The sequence below is a fragment of the Pezoporus flaviventris genome, unplaced genomic scaffold, assembly GCF_033815535.1.
Source record: "Pezoporus flaviventris isolate CSIRO_AGI_PZ_B2104156 unplaced genomic scaffold, CSIRO_AGI_Pfla_v1 ptg000001l, whole genome shotgun sequence".
Taxonomy (NCBI): Eukaryota; Metazoa; Chordata; class Aves; order Psittaciformes; family Psittacidae; genus Pezoporus; species Pezoporus flaviventris.
In genome coordinates, this window is record NW_026892549.1 from 11,892,894 (window position 1) to 11,920,742 (window position 27,849).

General features: G+C 36.2%; 1 protein-coding gene across 1 annotated transcript in view; it reads right to left on the bottom strand.

Annotated features, from left to right (window-relative positions):
- LRP1B (LDL receptor related protein 1B) overlaps positions 1–27,849 on the bottom strand; it is a 794,792-nt gene that overhangs the window by 232,280 nt on the left and 534,663 nt on the right. The window contains exons 21-26 of the mRNA XM_061444942.1: positions 22,838–23,038; positions 18,945–19,190; positions 13,802–13,993; positions 12,049–12,253; positions 8,577–8,741; positions 7,420–7,664 (exon numbers count right to left, since the gene is read on the bottom strand). Of these exons, the coding sequence (XP_061300926.1) occupies positions 7,420–7,664; positions 8,577–8,741; positions 12,049–12,253; positions 13,802–13,993; positions 18,945–19,190; positions 22,838–23,038 (1,254 nt within the window). The remainder of the gene's footprint in view (positions 1–7,419; positions 7,665–8,576; positions 8,742–12,048; positions 12,254–13,801; positions 13,994–18,944; positions 19,191–22,837; positions 23,039–27,849) is intronic.

The following is a 27,849-nucleotide window of genomic DNA, read 5'->3' on the forward strand; positions in this document are numbered from 1 at the left end:
TCATATTTAAAACGAGTTACAGATCTTATTCTCTGCTCACTGTCAACACTTTTTCAGGGCAAAAGATCCTTCTGCTGTACTCAGTCAAAATCTTTATATGACCTGATTACATCTGATTATTTTAGCATCAGTCTCTGGAATTTGCAAGTTAGGTATGATCAGAGAATGCATTAGTTCTACAATACAATACGTATTTATTTCCTATATTCACTATTTCTATTTGAGTTTTTAACCGTTCACTTGAAGAATTAGTCAGTCTACCATCTAACAAAAAATTAGATATTCAGCATGAACTAAAATAAACAAGAACACTGTTAGGTCAAAGTGAGTACAATTCTTCCTGATACTCTACTGGTATATGGTATGATTGCTTTATGGTAATTCTGATGCTCTTCATAATGAATCTCTCAGTTTCCCACCCATCCCCAGTGTACAGTTTGAGGTACTGCAAAAAACAAACAGAAAAATGCAATTAATTACGTAAATTACAAAATAAGACAGGACAGCCAGGAATAGCTGACCTAAAAAAATCATATTGGCATACTAGGCAGATAAGAAAGGCAGATGTAAAAGAACAAGTGCTGTAATGCTATGGTATTCCCATGGGGAAAGGCCAAAGGCAATGGTACTTTCAGGAACAGGTATTATGCTTTATAGAAAGCTTTCAAAAAAATCAGAAATTCACAATTCAAGTAAAAAAAAAAAAACAAACACGTCAGTAACAAAGGATTAAATTAAATCCAAGTGTGAAAAGCTATGCAGGAGTTAAATGACAGTGACTGAGAAATAAAACGTCTGATAAATTTCAATACATGTATATGAATACACAAGGGAAAAAAAAAACAAAAAAAAGCCTCAAAAACCGACCCTGTCCTGGGTTCAGCAGTAGCGGTCATTTCTCTCCTTCTTGGTAGCTGGTGCAGTGCAGTGTTTTGACTTCCAGCCTGGGAACAGTGTTGGTGAAGCCGAGGTTTTCAGTTGTTGCTAAGTGATGTTTACCCTGACCAAGGACTTTGTGAGGCTCATGCTCTGCCAGGGAGGAGGGGAAACCGTGAGGAAGCAGAGACAGGGAAGCAGAGACAGGGTGCCTGACCCAGGCTAGCCAAAGAGGTATTCCATAACACAGCACGTCATGGCCGGGGTGGGGGGTAACTGGGAGTTACCCGGAAGGACACGGGCTTCTGGGTGGGACTCGTTTCTTGGCCGGTGGTACTGTATTCTCTTCCCTTGTTATTTTCCCTTATCATTGTTGTCGTTGATGGTAGCGGTGGTGATTTGTGTTGTAGAGTGGTTGCTGGACTGTTCTTGTCTCAACCTGTGGGAGTTGCACTCGTTTGATCTTCCTCCCTATCCCTCCGGGAGCGGGGAAGGGGAGAGCCCCAGGGGAGGGGCCCTCGATTGCTCTCAGCCCGGCACCACTCACTGGGAGTGAGTGAACAAGCTGTCTGGCTAGGGTTTAAACCACGACAAACCCCCAAATCAATCTCAAGTTACGCACATGAGAATGAGCACTGAAATAGCATCCATATCTACAGGATAGTTTTCTGAAGCAACAGATTAATTTATATTTATGAAACTGCTGTCCAATACTCCTCTTATTACAAGAGGTAGAACACACTGAAAAGAATTATTAGCATTACGGTTAAAACAAGCAAGACTGGGTCCTCTCTCACACAGTGCAGCTACCCACCAAAGCCAGCTGCCCAAAAAGTTACAGGCATCAACAGTTTATGACAATTCTGAATTCAACCAGGTAAGTTCAATCAAGAAGAATCAGTCAAAGGCTTTAACGTCTTTGAAGCACATAGATACCATTTTAGGTTTAAAAATCACTGAGCTTGAGTTTACTGGAAGCTGACAAGGAGGACATAGGAGGAACATGGCTGTTACCTTTCCAAGGTCCATACTTTTGTAGGTGCTAATTAGCCCTTGTCAAAGACAGAATGCTGAGTTAAGACAAAGGTATTACAGAATGCTCTTAAAATTTCTAAAACAAAAATGGAACTTTTACAAGCCACAAAGGAATCTTAATTGAAAGTTCAGAAAAATTACATATATTTTGCATGATCTATAATACATACACCAAACTTGCTGCTGGCTTTGAAATAAAAATAATATATACAAGTAAGCTGTGATAAAATCTGAAAGCAATAAGTTTTTTACATACACCCCCCCACAAAAAAAAAAAAGCCAACACTTTGCTCATGTGCATCTTAAGCTATCTTTCTATAAACAAGTTACTTTAAACAGCTGGCAATTCATGCCTCAAGAGAATATGGTAACAAAACAGTGCTATCACATTAGATGATTTTCATGCTTTAATTACTTTTTTTTTCATGTTTTAAATTACTCCAATTTAATTAATTGGAGCCCAGTGGCACCAATATACTTTATATTCAGCAGTTTTTGTACTACTTGTCCTGATTTTTAGACTATAAAAATGATCTGCAAAAAGAAAAACAATGCCATGGCCCTGGTTGGTTTTGTGTGATCCTTCCAATTTACTCATCACTATCCTCAGTAGTACAGTTCTTGGTACAACTCCTAGTGCCTAAAATAGAAGATCTTGTTTTTTGTAGCAGGTATTTTTTAAAAATACAATGTTAGCTGGGAAAATATTCTTCCTAGAAAACTTGTGTATGCTATGTTAACAGCATTCCTGATACAGATCTTTGATTCTGTGAAGATGCATAGATCTCAAAGTCGTATTTCTGAGATGTGACACCATTCTGCATTAGGTCATGAAGCCTTCCACAATCCCGTGTGGTTTACTGAGAGAGGAACCTATCATCCTTGCAAATATCTCACTATAACTTCATTACCTTAAATTAGCATCTGTCGTAGAATAAGTGAAATAACATTGCTTTAGGCTGCAGCAATTTATTTAGCGCTGCTCTATTTTATTTCAATCAAACTAAGCTGAATATTATATTTTAAAAGCTAATAATCTTTCATGCACAAAGGTGACATAGATATATACCTATGGAGCTGAGAGTACAAAATGTCCTTCAGTGCTATATTCATATTGACATTTTGCAATGTAAATCTACTGTTAATTTTATTTTGGAATTCTAAACTGAATGCTATCTTATTTCATTTATTGCAAAATTGCTACAAATTTGGAAGAAAAAGTAAGAGCTAATCACACAGTATCACCATTTTTCCCTAGCTCCAACAAAGCTAGGTACTGGGAATTTATAGAAATAAATTGCTTCCATTGAAAGACAATAGTTTAGAGCCCAAAAGGCCACCATAAATTGGAATCTGATGTTGTCTACATCATAAAATAAAAGCTGCAATTACAAAACTTGATATTTGATCTTCTTGATTCTGGTACATAACAGCTGAAAACTCTTCTACAGATTATACCTTGCCTTGAGGCCAAGGTATCTGTAACTATGGAATACTGACTCATGTCTCCCAGGCTGTAGTCTCTCCCTGAACACATTGCCTGGCCCCAGTCCAAACAGAAAATTGTTAGCTTTTTTTCTGACAGCAAAAAATGGCTAACGGGAACTCTACTGCAACTGTGAAAACACCAAATACAGAACACAGCTCCTCAAATCCCAAAGCTGAAGAAGGGATTAATTATAAAAATAGCAAAAATCATTGTTTGAAGGGGGTGTCCATAGACGTGTATTTACTCCACCCATATTTTAAGATCCTGGGCCTACACACTCTTTTATCCAGAAGTGAGACTGCTTTGTTAGGATGGTACCCTGGCCTAAAAAGTAAATTCTCCTAAGAGAAGAAGCAGTAAAGCCCAAGAACTTGACATCCACTGAAAAACATCAACATTCTTCTTTGATGTAAGTTCATTATTATTTTAAAATAAAACGATCACAAAAGGTAACCTGACATCATATATTGCGAGGTAGATTAGTTGTTCACTGAGAGTCCTTATCACAGTAGTTGGTGATTCTAAGCATGATGACAAACAGTGAGTTGTATTCATTGCTCTCTTTTTTCCTGATGCATGCTATTAGAGAGCATTCTTCAAATGTGCAGGGAGAATTTTACTTGCTGGTAATCATTTACATTAGAGCTATATCCATTTTTGTATGCATAAATAATGCAGAACTTGGTTCTAAGACATTTATAAAGCCAAACAAAATAGTAAGGATTTAATGCTTTCAAATTAAGATTGCTCAGAACTGACTAACAAGACAGTCTGAATAAGCTTACTGAAAGTACAACCCTTGAGTGACAAGAAAAATAAAGTATCATTTCTCAACATAAAAAAAAATTACCCAAGTATACGTGATACAAATTTTAAAGTAGTTTCTATTGCTGTGAACTCTTATCCAGAGATCACAGAACATTCTGTAACTAATTGGTGGTCATCCTCCAGTAGCATTTTTTCCTTTCCTATATTTACATACAGATTAAGTCACTGTCTTTTGTTATATATCAAAATAAGAACATTCAATTTTCTTTTCAACATCTGTATTTTGTAGGGCACATCTCAAGAGCTTCTATAGCTCAAAGCTATAGCTTTATACCTAGATATGGCCCAGCTGTGCCCTTGTCCTGGTTTCAGCTGGGATAGTTTTCTTCCTAGTAGCTGGTACAGTGCACTGTACAAACTTCTGTCACGAGTCATGGACATCTGACTCCATCTGGATCTTTGCATAACTGCCCAGGCCATCAAAAATCACCTCCAGTATAGCTAATTCCTTCAGGTACTGGATACCTTTCTCCATGGCCATCCATTTGCCTGGGTGACATGTAACATCATCCCCTTCTATAGCACATAAAAGTTTGATTAGGCAGGGCCAGCTTGACTGGATCTTCAAGCAGTTGACCCAGGTTTTCCACAATAGGACTGCTGTGGTTTAACCTTCCAGGCAGCTAAACACTGTTGGTCGCATATTATGTATAACCGATAGGAGGGCAACTCACCTCATTCATTAATCATTACATGTTCTCTTTTGGATGATCTCTTTTCTTGTTTACAGATAACCTATGAGTTATTGATATAAAAATACAAAATGCCTGCAGAGACCAAATTCTTCCCTCCAATGGCTGATACAAGTAATTAAATACTTGCTACATGTGTATAGGAAAGCTATATTGAAGAATTGGACTATCTTGAGAAAGCTGGCATTTCAGCCATAGTTGAGATCAATACTCTAAAGCATGTATTTCAAAGAATGGGTTTTGAAATTGTCACTAATCTCATGGATATGTCATCCTGTCCTACACTCAGTTTTGTAATTTTAAATTTATTTTAAACATCAGTGTAGCTATAGTCGTATCAAAAAATGTCACTTCATTCAGTTCTTCATTTTACATGGGGATCCACTGCAAGAACTGATCTCCAAGTATCCTTCCAACAAAATCAGAAGTTTAATCGGGACCGTTTCCTTCTACTCAGCATCCTACCTTACTCTGTCATTACTACTTAAATAACGACCTCATCCTCATTATTTTACATTGAATAAAATAAAAAAATCTGACTCAGAAGCTCAAGGATGCCTAGTAAATGACTATGTACCAGTGCTTTCCAACTATTTCCATTAATCTTTACGATTCCCAAGCCAGGGGTACAGGGACTTCGAAGGGGTCAACGTTTAAGAAGTCAGAAAATGAGGAACTATAAAGCTCAATTAAAATTCTCTTTTTTTTATGATTGTAGAAGTGGAGATAACTGTAAGGAAGAAGAATATTGCCATCTGTCTGCATTATAATAAGTATCTTGGATTCATCTCTCCTCAACTGTACAGCAGCTGGGGAAAAAAGGAAGTATGATGGGAGGCAGGAAGATGTTTTTGGACCAGTAGTAGTGGGTGTATCAGGATGAAATCACAGCAAAATTTGCCAAGTCCCTCTACAATTCCTTTGGATTTAATTATTTCTTATGGTATTAGCAACATGCTTAAATACAGTCTATATATTGCCATAACAAGACAGAAAATATAGAGTGGAAAATAATTTTACATCAGTTAAATAAAATCTCTGTATTTGCAATCCTCATAATCCTCAGAGAAGTAACAAATACAGTTATACTCTAGAAAAATACTAGATGTGCAACTAATTGGATACTCTGATTTCTTTCTTGGTCCTTATAAATCTGCACACATAGGGCTACTTAAATCAATAACTTTCTTGACCAAATATTTACTATCTGAATGACCAATTCACTATTCAGTGACAAAAATCATTTAAAGCTTCAGCTGAAGTTATAAGAAAATCATTAGTCTTTTTTACTTATGGGACAGACACTGTAAATCTGTCTCAAGGAGCTCAGTTTTATGATGTTCCTGCATTTTTCATTAAAAATTAAATAGAATATTTTATTAAACCAAAAAGATAAAATCTAGTCAGTTTTCAAGACTGATATAGTTTTATCTTAAATTATAGTACCTGAAGATGACTAAATACACAACCACTGTTGTATCATTTACCTAATGATGAGGTCTATTGGGTTTTTGTATTGCTGTACAACTTACCATAGTTGTACAGCACTCTGGTACAAACAGATGTTACACTATAAAAGTTGGTAAAAAATTGAAATTGAAATACATACACATTAAGAGGTAAGCTTTATACAGATGAAAATGTGAAATTAAAAGTTACAAAATAACACAACAAGAAATAATTACAGAATTTCCTATTACTCAATCAATGTATATACCGTGAACTTCCCTTCAGTTTTGACTGTTACCCACGCCAAAAATAAGTTTTGATGTTTCTGGAATTTTTAAGCTCCAAACTCATGCCTCCAATAGGCCAAGTTCATTCTCCCATAAAAGACATACTGTGCTAATTTGAAATTGAAAATCATAAATGTTATTTCAGATAAAAGTTGATAAGGGAATAGGATATGTTTTGTAAAAGCGTCAGTTTATGGACAACACCCAGTTAGGGCTATTTAGGTAGAAAAGTAGATTCTGCCACTGTGGTCATCTAAGTTATGCAGTCTTAAGAGTGAACAAGAAGGCTGAAAAGCAAATAGACAAGTGAATGAAAAAAAATAAGACATATTACAGCACGGAATTAACATTTACAACTAAAAATTGTATTCACAGTTTATTTCAGAGAAAGGTTCCTCATCCTCTGCAGAGAAGCAAGAGAAAGAGAGTGAACACTGTATTTTTCCTTCTGTTAGACTAGTTACTAGTTTATTTTTTTAAAGTTAAAAAAATAAGTTGGAACTTTTAAACAAACGTGGTTCTGCACTAGCTTTGTAGCAGATCAAGATCAAGAGACTAAATGGGCAATATTCACAGGCACTGATCCTGTAAAGCTTCTGGTTTGAATATTCTATTACCATCAAAGGAACACTAGTGCTGAATACAACACTTACTTAAGAATTGACAGTTTAAGGCAAATTCATATACAGATATTTGTATATTAAATTAATATACTAAATTCCCTCCCCCCCAAATAATAATTAATTATTTTACAAATAGTTACCTTGTGGTTGACGACTTGGATGATATATCTGAAGATCAAATGGCTGAGCACTTGTCTTTTGTATTACAGTGACATTTTGGCCAGTCCATTTATTGGCTTTTGCAAGTGTATTGGTCCTCCAATCTGTCCAATAAACTTCACTCCCGTACAAAGAAACGGCAAAAGGGTGAGAAAGATATTCATGACCCCTTATAATCTCTATCATGCTGGTTCCATCATATAATGCAGAATAAATGGCATCTGACCTGCAAGATAATCCCAGATTTAAGATTTCATAAAAATAAAATGAAAATCAACACAACCATTATGATATTATGCAAAATGTATAAAAACCTTACTCTTACATACTAATAAGACCAAAGAATGATTAAAGTACAATCATTAACTTCAGAAATGATTTAGTTCATCTTCTTTAACTAGGAATATGAAATACTGGTTTGCTTGTATACTGTTTTTAAACTCAAATTTACCTCCATGTTGTGAAAATACAGCAGAAAAATCAGTTTCCATTCAAAGAAACTTACAGAAAAAACAGAGAAATAGCTTGGGTCTTCCACGTGTAAGTGTCAGAGAGGACATATGTACAGATGCTCTCTAAGGCCAGGAGCCATGGATGATACCGCAGCTGGCAGGCAGAAGCTTCGCTGTTAAGGGGGACATCCTACTGACCCTGGGCAAGGTGAGCAGAGCAGGCCACAGGAGTGGCAGCCTGATTCAACCAACAGTCCAAATCACCAGAAAAGTTTACGATGACAAGACAGGACTGGACCAAGAGGACCCATTGCCACGCAGTGCTGTGGCCAGGCAGGAGACTGGTGGTGTCACCTGGACAGGGTGTGAGGTCCAGGGAGGAGCTGAAATGGTCTCTTGAGACCACAGGCTGGATGTGCACTGGAAGGTGCCCAAGAAGCCTGGTCAGAGCCATAAGAGCCTGCTGCTACAGACCATGAAGAAATTATGCATACTAGTAACACAAGTAAAGAAATGTACATACTGTATGTGCACCAGACTCTTTACATACATACTGTATACTCCACTTCCATACATAGTAACTTACATTCCTACACTGTAAGCATGCACTTACAGTGTAGTTCACATTTCTGTATGTAAAAATAAGGATATATAAACAGATAATCGGAATACTGTTATCACTTTACCTGGCATCTGTCCACACTATTCTTTTTTCAAAGTGATCTACAGTAAGGCCGTTAGGCCAGGCCCCGGTATCCATATCTTTGTATATGATCTTTCTTTCTGCTCCGCTCATGGAAGCGGATTCAATGCGAGGAAAATTTGCATCCCAGTCTGTCCAAAACAGGATTCTGGTGAGAGCAAAATGAAAATGAAAAGAGACACAAGAAAATATTAAAGCAAGAAGAATAAACTGAAATTATTATTTAAGACAAAGAAAAATGTTCAGTCAAACATTTTAAATGAAAGGAATAAACAGATTAATCTGGGCAACTATATAAATTCCTTGAAGTAACAGAGTAACATGGAGGTAGTATTTCTTTATTAGTGTTAGAACAATTATTAAGTCTCAAAAAGTTTTTTTAAAACTTTAAGTTTAATAGTGTTCCTTTTTCATGCCCATTCACACACATAACAGCTTTTCTTGTCTTCTATAATTACAAACTCATCTCATTTAAAAAAAAAGACAAAAAAAAAGACAAAAAAAAAAAGACAGTGATCCACAGATGAGGAGGGGAGAAAGAAAGAAAAGTATTTTGAGGCAGCAGGGATTAAACAACAGGCCAAACTAGAGATTTCCACTTAGTCTTCAGAGTGATGCAGTCAAGACCCCCAGATTTGGGTATGTAACTAGCAGATTTTATACAGATTAATCTTGCTAAGAAAACTGAAAAGACATGTTGCACGGTAGCCTGCGTTATGTACCATCTGCAACTTTTTTCTAATAAGGTAAGCTTTCACTAGTACAGCAAAGAAGTTACTTAAGTGACAGAAGCAGTGTCACCAAAAGGCCCAAAATACACTCTTTACTGCTCTTACCCTATTAAATTTTTAACTTTTTTTATTTTTTGAAGGAAAAGAATGCCTTTGATATGAAAACTTATGACTGTTGTAAAGACTTAACTGCAGAGAGTCAGACTGCAAGAAAACTTTTGACAAGCAACACTGGCCAGAATTAGTCCTTAACATATATTATATAAGGACTCTCCATTTAGTGTCTATGAACAGTACCACAATCTATATTTAAACAATAAGGATAAGGGTATAAAGAGGCCTTTCTACCAAATTCCAATTCTCTCTCCCTGGGTGAGGGTCTCTTCTCTCCGTGTGCACACGGTGTGTACAGACAGCCATGTGTCGGAAGCTGGAGCCAGACAACAGGTTACAGCACAGGGTGGGAGTGACCTGTGATGACAGATCACACGTTTGGGTGCATGCAAACAGAGCAACTGAAACTGCACATGTCAGCATGTGATCGCTGTCAAAGAGGAAAGCCAGGCTTAACTGGTGTGTTAAGCGTCTAAACTCAGTTACTGGAGGAATCCACATTACACGTGTATATTTCCCATTAATAGACCTTCATCCTTAATAGCCAGAGCAGTTAACAGGATGGTATCATTGGTGCTGCTCCTTTGTGCTGAGAGTTTCCACCTGTGTAGACCTATGTTTATCTATAGATGCATCTCTGTGTGTGTGGACTGAGAATACATGCTCAGCCTCACTGCAGACTGGAATGCAGCTTCAGCAGCTGTGTCTCCATTAGGACTGCATAAATCTGTTATCCCAACACAACCATCCACTCTGAATCATCAGTGTTTGCTCATATTTATTTGTGAGAAGATTGAGGAGCTGTTCCCATCTGAGTTCAAAAATTTTATTCTTCTCTCACTTCTAACAAAATGTAGCATGCAATTGCTTCTAGATTTTCAAAAGGCAGATTAAGATTTCAGTTTCAGGAAGAGTGGTGATCTGATTTTTTTTTTTTCCCCTCCCAACCATTTAATTTGAGCAACTTATCTACCAAGTCTTCTGCCAACAAGATGCCTCTTTTTAAAGATCTCTATAGATAAGTAATGCACTCTGTAAATAAGCTTTCTAGCATCTGAATTGAGAAGCCAGCATACTTACTTGCTAAAGCATATAGCTCATAATTCAGAATTTAGGTCCAGAAGGGACCCTCAGGTTCCAGAATCTGGGGCCGTTATCTACTTATATTTTTATGTCTAAAGCTGTGTTTCTGAAATAAATATTCAATGAAGACAGATAATAGATCATAGCAGGTTCTTGAGCAAAGCTGAATATCATAACTGCAAGCTCTTTGAAATTTATATTATTGTTGGCCAATTTTTTTTTCCCCTCTCAAAGAACAATAATTGTAAGAAGAGGATGTAGCTCCTGACCAATACGTTTTAGCCTCCCTAAGTGGATCCACCTATACACAATATTGTATAATGAGGTTTCTGTAATGAGTTTGCAATTTCATATAGCCTCAAAACACTCCTCTAACTCCAAGAATCATAACATTTTTGTAGTGAAAGACTGAATTTCAATACAGAATCAGAACTGACATGTGGCTCAGTAGGGAGTTTAGGGTTCCATGAACAGTTTCACTTCCATACCACAACTTCAGTCAATTGACTTAAATTTGAACACAAATGGTTTATATGGCTCATTTTTGCCCTGCCAAAAAATGAGGCTAATTTTACAAGAAAGAAAAAATACCCTAAGCAAAGTTTTAACAGTGCTTTGTTTTACTGTGAAGATTTTCAAATGGAATTGTGAAATACTTTCACATATTTGATGACTGTTAAAATTATTCTTTATGCTAACACAACAAAAAATGTTTTCCTGTATTACCAAAATCAGACAATTAGTTCAAGCATACTTTTCTGAAGCACCCAGTTTTGACCTGTTTTAATTAATATCGTTTGATATTATGAAAATATTCTAATTTTTATTAGAAACATTTAATTATGACAGCACTAGATAAAATACATATTCATGGTAGTAGGCTGAATCTACTACACTCAGTTGCTTATGATGAAAAATATTCTACTTTATAGACTACCCCTTATGAGTAGGTAGAAGAAAATACTGACAGAAGTTGGCAAGCACTGTCTTCACTTTAAAGACGGAGAACCAAACACAAAAGGTGGGATTTACCCCACTCAACTTTTAGTGTTCCAGTAACCTCTAAACTATACTTTTATAACTCCACTAAAACCAAAACCCAATCTCAATCTCTAAATGGGATGAATCACCTTGGCAATACCTAAATCTGTCCTTTAACCGCACAGGAAAGTTAGACCTAGTTACTATCATCCACATCATGATAGAGCCTTACTATCATCCAAGGCTCCTGTTACATCCACAGTAAAAAATTAAACAATCACATAGCAAGAGAAGTAATTTGCCAACAAACAGATCCCTGTATCACCCAACTTAGCTTTTCTTGACCCTTTTCACTGGTGCAAAACAGAGTAGCAATGCATTGTATTTCACTCAAAATATTCTTTCAAGAACCATTACAAATAAGAACTATAACTCACAGGAAAAAAAAAAAAGAAAAAGAAAAAGAAATAAAACCGTCTCACATTTAAACCTCTATCTTTAAAATACTTCGCAACACACACCAAAATATTTTTTTTTTATAATTACCCATATCTGGGATCCAAAGCAATAGCCCTTGGATGCTCCATAGCTCCTGCTATTAATGTTGTTCTTAAAGTGCCATCTAGTTTCGCTACTTCAATTTGGTCCAAATTACTGTCTATCCAGTATATGTTTCCTGCAATCCAGTCTACAGTGAGTCCTTCAGGTGTGGCCAGGCCATGTTGAACTACCACCTCAATGGCACTAACACCTTAAAGAGAAAAAAACAAAGACAGTGGGGGTTAAGTCCTAAAGAAGTAATGTAGAGTCTGATACAGTGAACATGGATATACAAGTCTATCATACGCTCTTGGAGAGAACTGCTGATTAATTTGATGGATGATACTACTTGTTCCATGTGACTTTTTTTAACAAATGTGTAAAGAAGTACAATTCCAGTAGTGTACAAATAAACATCCACAGTAATCAAATGTTTGTTCGATGCTTTAATAAGTAAAGTTCTTAAACTTTCAATAAAGGTCAGAGATCACACATATAGTAACACAGGAAGATTTGCCTTATTACCAGTGACCTCTTTTGCAGCACCTGGAAAGTATGTGCTCATGCTTCACTTCCTAGTGACTAGACAAATAGGCAGAACTCCTGCAGCTCTATTTCAGTTTTTTCTTAATCAGAAAAAGCGAAAACCTACAGATTGTGATGAAGCTATAAATCACAGGGAGAACCCTGTTTGGACAACATATTGTGAAAAGCTCACACAAATAGCCCTACTTAGTCACTACCTACTAACAACTGTTCCCTATCAATACTTCCTCTGGAGGCTCTCAAAATTTTTCACATAGAGGGCAAGTACATAAGCACTCTGGTAGCCCTCAGGACCTTCAGGAGGGCACAGTGCTTCTTGCAGATGCAACTCTTGACAATTCTTGACAGCTGCAAGACTGAGGGAGTAAATTTAATTTTATTTTTTTAATACAGCACAAAAATTAGTTGGGTTCTGGTACAGTGTGATTATGTTACATGGTGACAGTAACACATACAAACACCACAGCCACTAATGAAAAGTAGCAAGTCTTCAGCTGTCTTTATATACTTAACATTGTAGGATATTTCTTTCTTGGGCTGGATCTGGATCTAATACAATCTATTAAGGAGAAGAAAAAACCAGAAAAAACACCTAAAGGTATTGGAGAACATATGCATAAATGAACACATGAACTTTTTCAGAAGCAACTTAAACATGCTTATCCTGTTAGTTCATGCGGAATGGAAACACCTGAATATACACTTCAACAAAGAACATTTTCTAGAAACCCTTTGTAAATATTAGGAGATTATATCAAGTTATAGGCCATAATTATGTCACCAGGGCAAAGAACAAGTCTATCTGAATGCTATAAAATTATGAAACAAAATCTTTCACCTAGTGAGAGCAGATAAATTATCAGACATCTGGTAAACTCTTACACATTTTTAATAAGGTAAAGGTAAATTTAAAAAAAAATTAAAAAAATCAATATTGCAGTCATTAGAAAAGGAAGGAGTATCAGCCCTTTTCATTTGCCATTTTCAGCTCCCTATACACTATTCTAAGAGGAAACTTTTATACCTTTATAATGTTTATAGAGTTGTTTTCTAGCTCTATATCAAGCAGAATTTAAATATGCACCTTCTTAAAATCAGAATGTCATCACAAAATCTGTTTCTATGTATGGTAGCTCAGTTACAAATTATCAGGTCTAACAACCTGTATTTGCAGTTGTTCTTACTATTGAGAAATTAAAGATTAAATTCATACCTCCAGAGAGCTTGCCTCTGTAAATTTTGTCCTCTACCACATCTGTCCAGTACAGTAAACTCTGACTGAAATGAAAATCAAGTGCTATTGTGTTTCTTAAACCAGGAACTAAGAGGCTGTAGTCACGTTTGTGAAGATCAATTTTTCTGATCTCATGTCGAATAGAAAAAATTATGAAAGCTTCAAATGGATCTGGAAACAGAAGATTATACATTTCAAAAGAATAATAAAAAATATATAGTTACATATAGATATAGATGACAACTGGAATAAGAACAAAACCAGAATACTTTGTCAGGACAGATGATTAAAACAATCACCTTTTGATAACGATTCTTTCAAATACATTGTCAGTCCCACAGACTTCTCACTTCTCCCTTGTAGCATTATCTTTGATCCCAGCTAAAGATGTTAAACATTCAATTCAGCAACATTGAACTCAACTATTGACCCATGCTTTGTAGCTCTACCACAAGTCCATAATTAGAGCCTTAAAAAGTCACGTTACCAAAAAATCAAAATGTTTTCTTAAGTTTCATAAAAAAAAAAATCCATTAAATTGTTCATTGTTTCAAATGCCTGTTAGTTGAAACAATTTCCTAAACACAAATAATCTACTTTTAAATATAATATACCTTGTGTTTTCAATTGATGTGCTTAAAAAAAAGTCACCCCAAACTACCAAGCAAGGAAAGAAATGAACATTTTACACATTTATTGATACACCTCATCACACATACAACTACCACTAAAGTTCTCCTTCGTTACTCAATTAATGCTAGACTATTTGCATCTGTGAGTTTATATAAAATAACATCTGTGAACATTCTCTGCGCAGGCCAACCATACTATAAAATTGGCTTTTTATTATAGTTCTTACATATTTTAGATTAGGAAAGGTTTTTCAAATCAGTAGCTGCAATAATAACAAAAAAAAACCTGATTCTGCAAACTGTGGAATTAAATAATCAACTTGGTATAACCAGTTTAATAAAGAATTTTTTTCACACAATCCTTCTATGTGGGAAAGTAGCTTTCTTTCCTTCCCTCCCTGCCTCCAGTCCCCCACTCCCACAAATACCCCTTCCCTTCGCCTTCTTTCTCTTAGAGTGAAACAGAAACTATACTGAGTTTACGTTTTTCCATAGAATAAAACTTCCATTTTATACCAAAGACAGATTATTGGCAGTTTATAGCAATAGTCAATAATGCATTGTTCTAAAATATTAAAGAGTTGCACAAAAGGATGCATATATACCTCTTTTCAGAAGGATTAATTTCATGTTCTTCTCTTGATGACCACTACACACACAGATTAAATTATCTATGACATTTTAAATTAATCAGGTACTTCAGCAGAGCTATATTTCTGCTCTTGACATTCTTGTTCACATTCTGGCTTGGACTTTCCAAATGATACCCCTATTTGTTAAAGCAATGAATGACTTTCTGTAAAGCCAATTTTTCAAAGCTCCACAGTAGTTAAATAAATTAATGATGAACAGGATTACTGATACTAGTAGCTATTTCACAAGTACCAGTTATCTGAACCTGAGAAACACTTTAATAGCACTTTCCGATTTCTGATAAAGTGGCAGTTATTATGCAGGAGATCTCAGGCTACTGACATACATTGGCAACCCCAATGCATAAGAACACACATGATGGACATTACCAGTAGTTTCTTTAACATTTCTCAGTAATTAAAAACACAACGCAAAAAGGAAATCCAATAAATCTGTGCTATGTTGGATGGAGTTTTCCATTTAAAGTAGAGGAAGTCTTATTTAAGCTCTACATCAAGTAGATGTACCTACACTGCAAATTATTAAGTACGCCAATGAAAAGGACTAGAGTTCAATTGGATCTTGACAAATTTAAGGTACAGGAGTTAAGAATGTATAAGAAATGGGTAAGAAAATGCGTAGGCCAACTAATACTTTGTAAACATTTCATTTGTTTGGAAATTTTGGTTTAAGAAGTCATATGGTGCTTTTTTCACTTTCTTTCCCTTCCCATAACAATGCAAAGATTCAGACTCTTGGTTATTGTGGCTGATATCCAGTGAAGTCATAGATATGATATCACATAAAAGAATAACTGATATTGTGATAAACAAAAGACACTGCATTGCAGTACAAAATTTCTCTGGAAAGAATTCAGAAAGACAACAGAAACCAGTTTACATAGGTTCCTCTATGATAAAGCTATTTAAATGTAGCCACATGGATAGCAGCAATTATTGCCTAGCTGGTGAGTTGTGATCCAGAGTTCAGCCACCACTTTGCAATGTAGCAATCAATCACCGCAGCCTGGACAACCGGTGTCTAGAATTTTACTTATTACTGCCCAACTCTCCCTATTCTTATACTTGCAGTAAGTATCACATTCCAAGGGTAATAAGCTGCATAAAATTGAGTATATAACTGATGGGATACCAGATCTGCAGGAAATAATTTAGAAAATTAGATCAACAATGGCATGGCGCTGCAAATAAGGTCAACTAAAGGTTTGCATCTGAAATAAATATGACATAATCCTTCCACTCCTTTCACCTAAACTTTGGTGAAGACAGGCTACAATACTGTCCTCTGTCCTGAGTACGGCTCAAAGAAGAATATGAATCAACTACAGGAATGCAAGAGGATATCATCAGGTGTTGTAAGAGGTCTAGAAAGCATGGCCTGTAAGGAAAGAATGAACAATTTGGAATTGCTTAATCTGAAAAACAATGGAATAAGATGATGAGTGCAAGCACACAAAATTCTCCAAAGACATAAAAGGCTGATGAATTGAAAACAGGAAAATCTTGTTTTCTATATAAATAAGTAAGCCAAGGATTAAAGGCTTAAACTGGAGCAGGAAGACTCAGAAAGACTAGAGGGGGGAAACTTAAGGAGTGTAAAGCACTACAGCATCTCACTCCTGAGAAACTTGGAGCTCACCACTTAAAATGTCTTGAAGATCTTTGAAAACAGAAAAACAACAGCAGTATTAGCCTTTGATCTTCCTTCTACCTTATCATTCAATGACTCTGTAAAATGAGCTATATTAAAGCTATATTTAGAATTTTCAGACTGAATTGAAACAGTTTTAACATTATGCTCCAATCACCCTATAAAAGAAAATAAAGTATCAAATGGCTGTAAGAAAAACTGAGAAACTGTAGTCTCACTTTTCTTACTTTCCAGCACATATGAATGTCACTGTGGGTTGTTTGGTTTTTTTTTCCCCCTTAGATTCCAAATGTTGGTCATCTCTATTTGCTTAAACTTAAAGTTTGTTTCAATTTTGTTTCCTCCACCAGGTTACTAACTCGGTCTTAAACAATGTTTTTCATTTCTGTAACTCATTAAGAATGCACTTTTTGAATTACTGTAGATGTCCATAAGAAAACAAATCAGACTGGTTGAAAGCCACTAAGAGTAAGAAAAAAGCAATATCATAAGAACTTTAACAGCAATGAATTGAAGTTCAAACATGCAGAACTGCAGCGATATACTAGTAAAGGAGGACTTGATAGTCTACTATCTGAACAACATATGTTCCTGATCTCATACTGTATTAGTAACTATTTACATATGATAGTAACAATTATGGAGGCACAAAGACTCAATTTAGAGATCATTCTGGAAATTACAACAACAGTCATTCCAGCCTGATGAATGTAAATCACATTCTTAATGAATTAAAAAATAGCTCTAAGGCACAACTTGTGATTCACCAGCATTTGCTAAAAAGCTCTTTAGAAGAACATCCATGATATAAACATAAATTTTAATTACTGATTTTTTTGCAGAAGAAAAATATTTTTCTTGCATCCAATAGATGCTTTGGCAATAAGTAATTTACGGCCTTCATTACTACTGTAATGAAGCTCTAAAATGTTGTATAAAGTAGCTCATTGTCAAGGCAGATTGATTAGATTTGCCTTTTCTGAAATAAGGACCATTAAGTTGGCTGCAAACTACTAAATCTCAGGTGACCAGCAACAGGAAACTTTGGCGTTTATTTCTAGCTTTCACATAATCATAGAATCATAGAATAGTTAGGGTTGGAAAGGACCTTAGGATCATCTAGTTCCAACCCCCCTGAAATGAGCAGGGACACCTCACACTAAACCATGTCACCCAAGGCTCTGTCCAATCTGGCCTTGAAAGACAGCCTTACAGACTCAGAATTTTTTCATGTCAATCATCTGAGGAAATGCTGAGTATCTGGAATAAATCAAGATGATCTTATTTATGGTATCTACTGAATAATGAACAATCTGAATAAGTGACAGTTTGGGAGACATTTCTACTCAGAATTGATAAGATACTATCAAAGAATAAAATTAATACAGAATTAAAACATAAAAAAAAAATCCTTAACTAAAATTTTGAAAATCTAGAGAGCAAAATCAATGCTATTTGTAACTGTCTACAAGGAGGTAAAGATATGGTGGCAGTTTATATTACACATACATGTATGTATTTTATACACAACACTGCACTTGAAAAACACACCCCTAACATAGTTTCTAAATAATTTTGAAATCATTCACAGTAGTGAAAAATGAGGCGAATGCATTCCCCTCTCCTGTTTTGTTTTATGTTGGTTTCCTTCTTGATTAGTGAGCTGAAAGGCCTTACTGATGTCCAAAACCAAGAACCAGAACGTCACAGGTGAAAAACCAGGTTAAACTGTGAATGCTAACAGGGAGAGGATAATTGACTGTATGTGTGTGCATGAATGTTTAAAATTAAACTTCTGAACCCTCAAGTAACACTGATCAATACCACGATGTCACAGGCGGATCCACTTCTTCAAAATACATAGTGAATCCACCATACTATACATACATATACACACACTTATGTATATATATCCCCTGTATATTAAATCTACATGAAAAATTATAAAACTCAAACAACTTAGGAATTATGTGATATTGACATTCTTAGAAAGGCTTATATTGCAATACCACTTCATCCCGCATGAAGAATAGGGCCAGCTTTAATGAGTTCTTCATATTGCTGTCATCCACGCATTTGGACAATTCAAACCTATATTTCTTTCAAAACTGAAATAAACTCTCACTAAAGGGACATAACAGCTATTAACATCTAGAATATTAAAAATACATTAAATTTCAACTCACCAGTACTAACACAGTTTTCTCCATCCTTACTGAGCTTCCAGCCTTCATAACAGGAGCACTTGATAGTATTTTTATGCTGTTCGCATACTTGACTACACTTAAGGTGCCTGGTACAGTAATCCATGATCTCACAAGTTTTGTTGTCTATACTAAGACTGAATCCTGCAGGGCAGGAGCATGCAATTCTTCCTCCAGGAATCACAGAACATTGATGGCTGCATCCCCCATTGTTAAGTGAACATTCATCTGAAATAACATGGAAAAAATTTCCAAAACATTAAAAGCCGCAAGGCTGACAGGCGTCTAAGTAGCAGAAAATTAATTTTACATTTGTTAAACAGCTTTCTAGATTCAATTTTTTATATTATCTAATTTGTAAGTACTGGCATGGTAGCTTTACTGCATTACAATCTACATTATATACATATATAATCTACGTTATATGTATTGGCATAGTAGCTTTACTGCAACTTTCCAAGCTTGTAGCATGGCGGATGTACAATGTACATATATTTTCAGGCTCGCATGCATATTATTTTATTCAATAATAATTAAAGAGTGTCCATACAGAGTCAGTTCAAAGGCCATTACAGCACAATCATCTTCAATGGTGATCAAAACCTGATGCCCAGAGAAACAAGTGTACTTTCACAAATACTTCCCTACCTCCAGTGACTTGAGCTTTCAGGTAGAAGGCTTCAACTCTTAGTCCTACATATCCATATCACAAGCAACTTGTCAAAGAAATATTACAAATAAGAAGTAAAAATCAGGATTTCTTTCTCCTCATTTTCCAGTAAGATCAACTTCAGAATACTACTGCTGCAATCTGTCAGCACTCTCGCACTATATTCTGCAGGTATTTGATGATTTACAAAGCTCTGCTAAGCAAATTGGAGTTGATTTAGGAAAACTTTAAAACACCTGAATTAAAAGCATGAAAATTGTGTCTGTGAGAAAGTCTGAGAGTTTTGAAGCAAAGGAAAAAAAACAACCAACCTATAGAACTATTCCTTACCTCATAGTACTACTGGTGTTCAGGGTATCAATGGGAAGACCAAACTGACCTACTGTAGCTGGAAACCAGGCTTTTGGGGTGTTTTTTTCCTTTTTTTTTTTGGTACTTTTTAATTATTTTGTTTGATTTTTACAAGTTCCTAAAAGCCTTGCTCACTTATGGCAAGATGTATAAAATGCAGCAGATTCCTACAGACAAAATATTTCCTTGCCATTTAAAAAAAACCCATGAAAAACAACAAAACAAACCAAAACAAAATAAAAAATATACCAATAAGAATAATAAAGCCTTCTTCTAGCAGTCCTGTATTCAAATTTCATGTTTGGTCTTTTGTGGCTTTTTTTCTCATAAAGGCTTCAAGTTCCTTTGTGTGCCTAATGGCAAATGTGTTGTTCAACACCCCAACATCCCATCTTTCAGTTTATGGTTAGGTATGTTTTAAAGCTAGCTAATTAAAAAATGCTGAAATACCTGTTGACTAATAACACACCATCTAAAAGTTGAAACTATTACAATCCAAGCTTGGCCCTACATAGTAGCCGATAGGATAAAAGTGTCATAGTGGCCTGCTACTAGTAGGAGCATAATTGTTCAATCACAGAAACAGCAGAGAAATAATATAAATTATCTTACATTGTAATTTTTTTCACCTGGAGTCTAGACAGCATGAGATTCATATGTAGCTCTCAGAGGATTTAGGTCTACAACATAATATATTCCAGAGGAGCACTGAATTTCAGGTCCTCTCCTGCAGCACCATCTGCAAGACTGACCAGCAGAACAGGACAGTGTGAAGATCTCTCTGACATACCCTGCAGCTGCTGTTGCCCAGCTGGTGAACTCTGCCTCCTGTGCTAAGCAACTGTCCTTAGTCCAGTGCAGGATCTCCTAGGAATGACAGACCCTAGAGGGTAAAAATGTTTGTAAATATCTCCAAATGCTTTGCAACAGAATGCTGGAGCTTGGAAAACATCTTATGCAAAGCAAGGTCAGTGGCGAGAGGCAAACTGATATAATATGATATAATAATAAAATAATAATTATAAAATCACCAAATTTTTTCCTAAAGCTGGGTAATGTTCAAGGATCACTTCCCCAAGCTCAGGAGTGGTGCATCCCAACATAGAGGAAGTCAGGCAAAAAGACCAGGCGGCTTGCATGGATGAAGAAGAAGCTCCTGGACAAACTCAGACACAGAAAGGAAGCCTAAAGAGGGTGGAAGCAAGGACAGGCAGCCTGGGAGGAATACAAAGAAACTGTCCAAGCACCCAGGGATCAAGTCAGCAAATCTAAAGCCCTCATAGAATTAAAGCTGACCAGAGATGTCAAGGGCAACAAGAAAAGCTTCCATAGGTGTACCAGTGATAGAAGGAAAACTAAGGAAAATGTGGGCCCTCTCCAGAAGGAAATGGGAGACCTGGTTACTTGGGATATGGAGATTGCTAAGGTATTCAATGACTTTTTTTGCATCAGTCTTCACTGTCAAGAGCTCCAACCACACTGTTCAAGTCACAGAAGGCAAAGTCAGGGACTAGGAGAATGAAGAACTGCTCACTAAGGAAGCTGAAGGTACACAAGTCCATGGGACCTGATGAGATGTATCTGTGGGATGAGAAAACTGGCAGATGAAGGAGCTAAGCTACTGCCTATCATATTTGAGAGGTTGTTGCAGTCTGACGAAGTTCTCACTAACTGGAAAAGGGGAAAATAAACCCCATTTTTAAAAAGGGGAAAAAGGAAGACCTAAGGAATTACAGGCTGATCTCACCTCAGTGCTCAGCAAGACTGTGGAGCAGAACACTATCCTAAGGCACATGGAAAATAAGGAGGCGATAGGTGACAGCCAACACAGCTTCACTAAGTGTGAATTGTGCCTGACAAATCTGGTGACCTTCTATGCTGGGGTTATAGCACTGACATCCACCAAACCACAGCACTGGTGGATCAGGAAAGAGCAACTGATGTCATCTACCTGGACTTGTGCAAAATATTGGACACTGTCCAACATCACATCCTTGTCTAAAAAGGAGAATCATGGAATTGATGGATGGACCACTCAGTGAATAAGGAATTGCCTGGATGGTTATGCTGAACAGCTGTGGTCAATAGCTCAATGTTCAAGTGAAGACCTGTAACGAGTGACATTCCTCAGGGGTCAGTATTGGGATTAGCGTCATTTAACATCTTTTTCAGTGACAGGGACAGTGGCACTCAGTGAACCCTCAGCAAGCTTTCTGATGACACCAGCTCATGTGGTGCATTTGACACACTGGAGAGAATGGATGCCACCCAGAGGGACCTTGACACGGTTGAGAAGTGGGCCTGTGCAAACCTCAGGAAGTTCAACAAGGCCAAGTGTAAGGTCCTGCATGTGGGTCAGGGCAGTCCTAAGCACAGATACAGGGTGGGCAGGGAACAGATGGAGAGCAGCCCTAAGGAGGAACACCTCTGGGTATTGAATGAAGAGAAACTGAACATTAGTCAGCAGCGCTCTGCAGGCACAAAGCCCAGAAAACCAGCTGTATACTGAGCTGAACCAAAAGGAGACCTTAAGCTTTTGTAGTTGGAGAGAGCTGCAGATTAGCTTATCCTTTCATATATAGCAGAGCCTTTTAAATTGTTTTTCTCTAGGAGTATTTTAAGGGGTTAGGAAATTAAGGAATTACCTAAGAATTATGTTTTCCCTTATTTGAAGAAAACTAATACTTCAAGCACAAACCCACCATGATTGAAGTAAAAAAATCATCCTATGAGCTACTATAATAAAATTTCAGTAAGATAAACATGAGATCTGTTTTTTAGGTAAAAAGTATTATGACAAACAATAATAGCAATAAAACAAGAATAATCAAGAAAATGTGTCTAAAAGAAATACCACAAAGGTCGCCTTCATCAGATCCATCAGGACAATCTCTTCTCCCATTGCAGAGCTTCTCAGGCTGTAGGCAGATGGAGGTATCATTAGCACAAGGGTATTTTGGTGGTCCACACATATAGCCCTCGCAATTATCCTCATCAGACTGATCCTCACAGTCAATATCGCCATCACATAGCCATGCTTTGCTAATGCATCTCCCTTGGAGAAAAGAGACAATAAACACAGGAAATTAGACTGGAAGCAAACTTTAGGAAAAAAAAAAAAAACAACCTCAGTAGCATTACACAGATATTTGGTTTTATTATGCTTGCTATTAATAGTACTTTCCTCTTAGATGAAAAAAGTCAACTTTTACGTATACTCTGAAGCACCATCCAGATCAATGTTGACAGCAATTTTCCAAACAACATCAATCCTAGCTATTCTATGCTGAACAGAACTGCATACAGGCAGGACACAGCTTCATAATCTGTTAAATATTACAAATTATAATAAAAAGCTTTACATTTTTTTTCTTTTTAATTCTGCTTTTTTTCATCTCTCTTCTTTTATCTTCTAGTCCAAGAGCCTGCCATAGGAGCTACGTTTCAATGTAAATCTATTAGCACAGGTTTCAGAAACAAAATCTTTCCAGAAACGATACACAATACATTCCCAGATTATGACAGGTAAATGATCATCTTTTAGATGTAAATTAATTACAGCAGATGAAACTTCCTACATGATTTCAGTTTTATCAAATCAGGGTTCAAATCCTTTCTTTCACTCCTCCAAAGGTGGAGGGAGAACTTTTCTGCTGATCATCAATGTCTAGAGGCAGCCTCTTAATTAGGAAAGGAGGAGTTATCTTTAAAAAAAATACAGGTATTAGATTAGCATCACCCAAAACAGGAATTTTATTAGGTGAAAAATAACTGAGATTAAGAATGCTACCACTTCCAGGGGTGCATCTGTGAGTGCTCTCTCTCGTTCCAAACTGATTTCCAGCTCTCAAGCATAAACTTGTTACTTGCTAGCTACAACCAGTATGGGCTAGTTGTAAATTTTGATAACACCTAGACTGAAGTGGAATGTACTTTATTCTTTGAGTAATAGACAACAGGAAGAACCACAGGTTAGGAAGCTTGGGCTGTGCTCCTGCCTATAAACTAGTTAGAGAAAATCAGTCCAGAATGGGAAAGAAGATCCTGGAAATGTCTAGATCCATTGACGACAATGCTGGTGGATGCCCAGGGACTGACCAATGATGCCTGAGCCTGGTAACTGCAAACCTTTGCACAGCATGAAATGACACACCTTTCAGGCCCCTCTTCCCAGTTTAGCAACAATCCTCCAAATAGGAAGCTGAGACTGATCATGACTTTGTGGGGGGAGCAAGCAAGTCATTGTGTGAAATAATCAATTGGAACAAAACGCTGTTTGCTCTTTAATGCACGTCAGCGTCACGTCTGCTACAGGCAGCCTTTTACTTCTGTACTATGACGATATAAAACCACCTCAAAAGGGATTCTTTATTGCGTTCCACACAGTGTAGCAAATGTCCCTAACTGTAACTCTACTATCTGCCATGATACAGCAGCAAATTTCAGTTTTCTTTAAAGGAAATATTTGCTTGAGAGTAACATAATGCTTTTCATTTTATATTTTAGTCATCTTTTAATGGGAAGGGTGCTAATGTCATCAAAGAGTGACAACAGGGCAAAATATAGCAAAACAAGAACAATGAAAAATTTATGTTTCTGCAGCACTCACAAAGCATATGTGAGACTGTTTTCACTTTCAATGAAGAAAAAGAAGGAGTGAAAATTTAGGATCAAACTACAGTGAGTGTGGTTTCAAGCAACAGAACATCATTTTGCCAGTGCAATCACCTGGAAAACTTAAAAAGTGTCAGTTAGAATGAAAATAAAAAGTGTCAATTAGAATGAAAAGCTTTCACCATCTTTTACAGGGGCCAAAGTCCCAAATACCCTACAATGAAAAAAACAGAATTGCACAGACACAAGAAAACAAAGTTGCATGCATGATATTTTTGTGTTTTATCATTAGTTGGAATCACAAGCATTTAAAAAAAAGTGCCCATATTCTTTATTATCTTGAGATAATTGATTTTTATATATTATTATAACACAGCAGTAGAATGAAAGCTAATGGAAAATACCATCATCAAGCAAACTAACCAGATCCCAAAGTAAACTGACATTGCTTCCAGTACAGCTCCAAATCTGTTTTTTAACCTTTTATACATACAAATGTTTACAGAGCAAATCAGTTTTACTGCCTTCCTCTTACTTTAATGAAGATATGTTTTATAATGAAAGATTAATCTTCTACTACAATAGCTATGACATGTTCTTAAGTAGAATATATATTCAAAGAAATAATCTTTGCCAAAATTATAAGAGATGGACTTAATGAAGTATTATGACAGTCTTGAAATAATTCCTTACTACTCACTTAAGCATTTTCGCTTTACTGACTGTTACTGAAATTTACATTTTTGGTTTCCAGGAACATTTCTAGTAAGATTCCACCATATATTAACTGTCTCAATTGATCTATCTATTCTTTTCCATGGCTTTTTCGTGTAACAGAAAAATATACATAAAGTAATGAATCAAAATTTCTGAAGCAAGTAGTATGTGGGAAAGCCACATCAAAATGCTTTTCCAACATTTTTTATTTCCTACAAATATTAGTAAGTATGACAGAACTAACTCTTTATATACTGCTCATTCTTTGTTGGGATACTGAGCCCAGGAAGTTTTTTAACTGATTATATATTTTACTGTAGGAAAACTGCTTTGATGGAGTGTTATTGCATTCAGCTTCATCTTACTGTTAATTCTTGCTTCCTACATCTGTAATGCCTTCCTAACTTACAGAATGGACTCAAGCTCATTTCCATCAAAATGAATGTTCTGACACATTTAACTAAATGTCATGATGATAAATTGATGATCTTGCTTGTCCTGTAGAACACGTCTGAGACTTAGATTGAACTACATTCTTTCAAGAAGATGGTAATTTCTGTGTTTTAAAAGCTATTAGTAGACAGCAGATGTTTATGCATGTCTCCTGGATGAGACAGAATTAAAAAACTCAAGGCCTAAACAAAACAGCTGTTGCCACAGAAAACAAAAGAACTATGAAATGAGAATAAAACCAGCACTGGAGCAACATGCACAATTTTCTAGTTTACTTGCTATGGTGTTTTCTTTTTATTTAAATTTTTAGTGTCAACTAAATCCACTTCTCAAGTGAGAAACTTCATCATTTTGAACAACCACTATGTCCAAAAGGGTTATGAAAGTACTTGTACAAGATATACAGCTCTAAAGATCTAATGGTGAGAGAGGAGACAGAGCAGGCAGGGAACAAGTGGAAGCAACACAACGGGGTAAAGACACCTTATGAGCAATACTCTTTCCACTCTTTGAACTCCTCCATGGATCCTGTTCTGATATTCTTACTAAATCTTCTCCTCCTTAACAACTCCTCTCATGCCATATCTCTCCACAGTAACCCTTTCCTCCTCATGAGCACCGACAATCTGTAGGGCAGCCCTACCAATTTTTTCATCAACTTCTTTTCAGTATTGACTTCTTTCCATTCTTCTCTATTTGTCGCATACTTGACTCTTACACTTCCATCCATCCAGTACAATTGCTATTGCTCTCCTCTTCCAGTATCACTGTGATAACCACCCACCCCTTCACTTCCACTCTATATATTTTCCTTATGTTCCACACCAAAGAAATCCTACTTCTTCCCTCATCTTCCCTGCCCCCACTCCAGTATGTTATTAACATATGAGAACATGTGAGGAAAAAAAGGGTAAAATAATAGCCCACAGGGTAGCAATAAAAAATGCTAAGATACAAAATTAACTGTTTCTTAAAATAAAAAGCAGCAAGTATGACAAATACACATTACAGTTGAGATCAACTGCTTACTAAACTAAAGTATATATGGCTCTTGCATTTTTAAAAAAAAGTACTTGATTATGATCATTAGAGTAATTAGATACTTTCCAGCAATACAAACTTTAAAATGATAGATTTATGTAGTGCATAAAACTGAGCCTATATTTTTTGGAGGACAGAATCAGAATTTAAAATAGGAAGCTAGCTCTTCTTCTAATCTAATTATGTCTAGTCTAATGTAAAAGAATACTAATCTAATTTAAAAGTAGAAAATAACTGGCTAGAAGCAGCCCAACAGTAGTCAGTCTCAATCAGGTATTTATTGCATCTCGGATACTACTGCTGTGCAAACTCTACTGTATTTTTCATCACACTTCACCACAAACAACCATGTAATGTTCTTGAAAAAATTAGAAACGTCACTCTGAAATCTGTTCACTCAAGTGCCCTGCAGCATTTTGGCTGCCTTTGGACATCACAGCTCAAGACCTGCACAGGTCGGAAAGTTCCAGTGAGACCAACAAAAATACTAAAGGTATAAAAAATCTAAAGTAAAACCAGAAGATATGCAAGGGGAAAAAAAAGTATTTGTTTATTCAATAAATAATGTGGTTAAGAAGACACATGACAAACAGCTTTCATATTCAAAAGACTTTTATACTGGTGAAAAGATGAAGACAATCAACTAAAATTGCAGTAAAGATTCAGATGACGTATTAGGAAAAAATGTTCAGCTATTAGAGGCACGTTACAAGAAGGCTATCTGTATAAGTTATAAAATATCCACTGTTGGATATTCTAAAGTGTGTATCAGAAAAGAGGCTAGATATGATGGGTTTTCAAGACCACCATTACTCTAAAGCAGATAAATCTTTGGCTAAAGGCTGACAAATGCTGAAATTGCAATATGACATTCATGCCTGTGGCATTGTGACAGATTAACCACAGCCAACAAAAAATACAGTAAGAAAAGACCCTGCAGCTACTATTTACACCTATAAACCTAAAAAGAAGTAAGCAAAAAAGTGGGCAGTAACATTTCACCATTGCTGTTCTCACCGTCACTGCCCTCAAAACGTATTG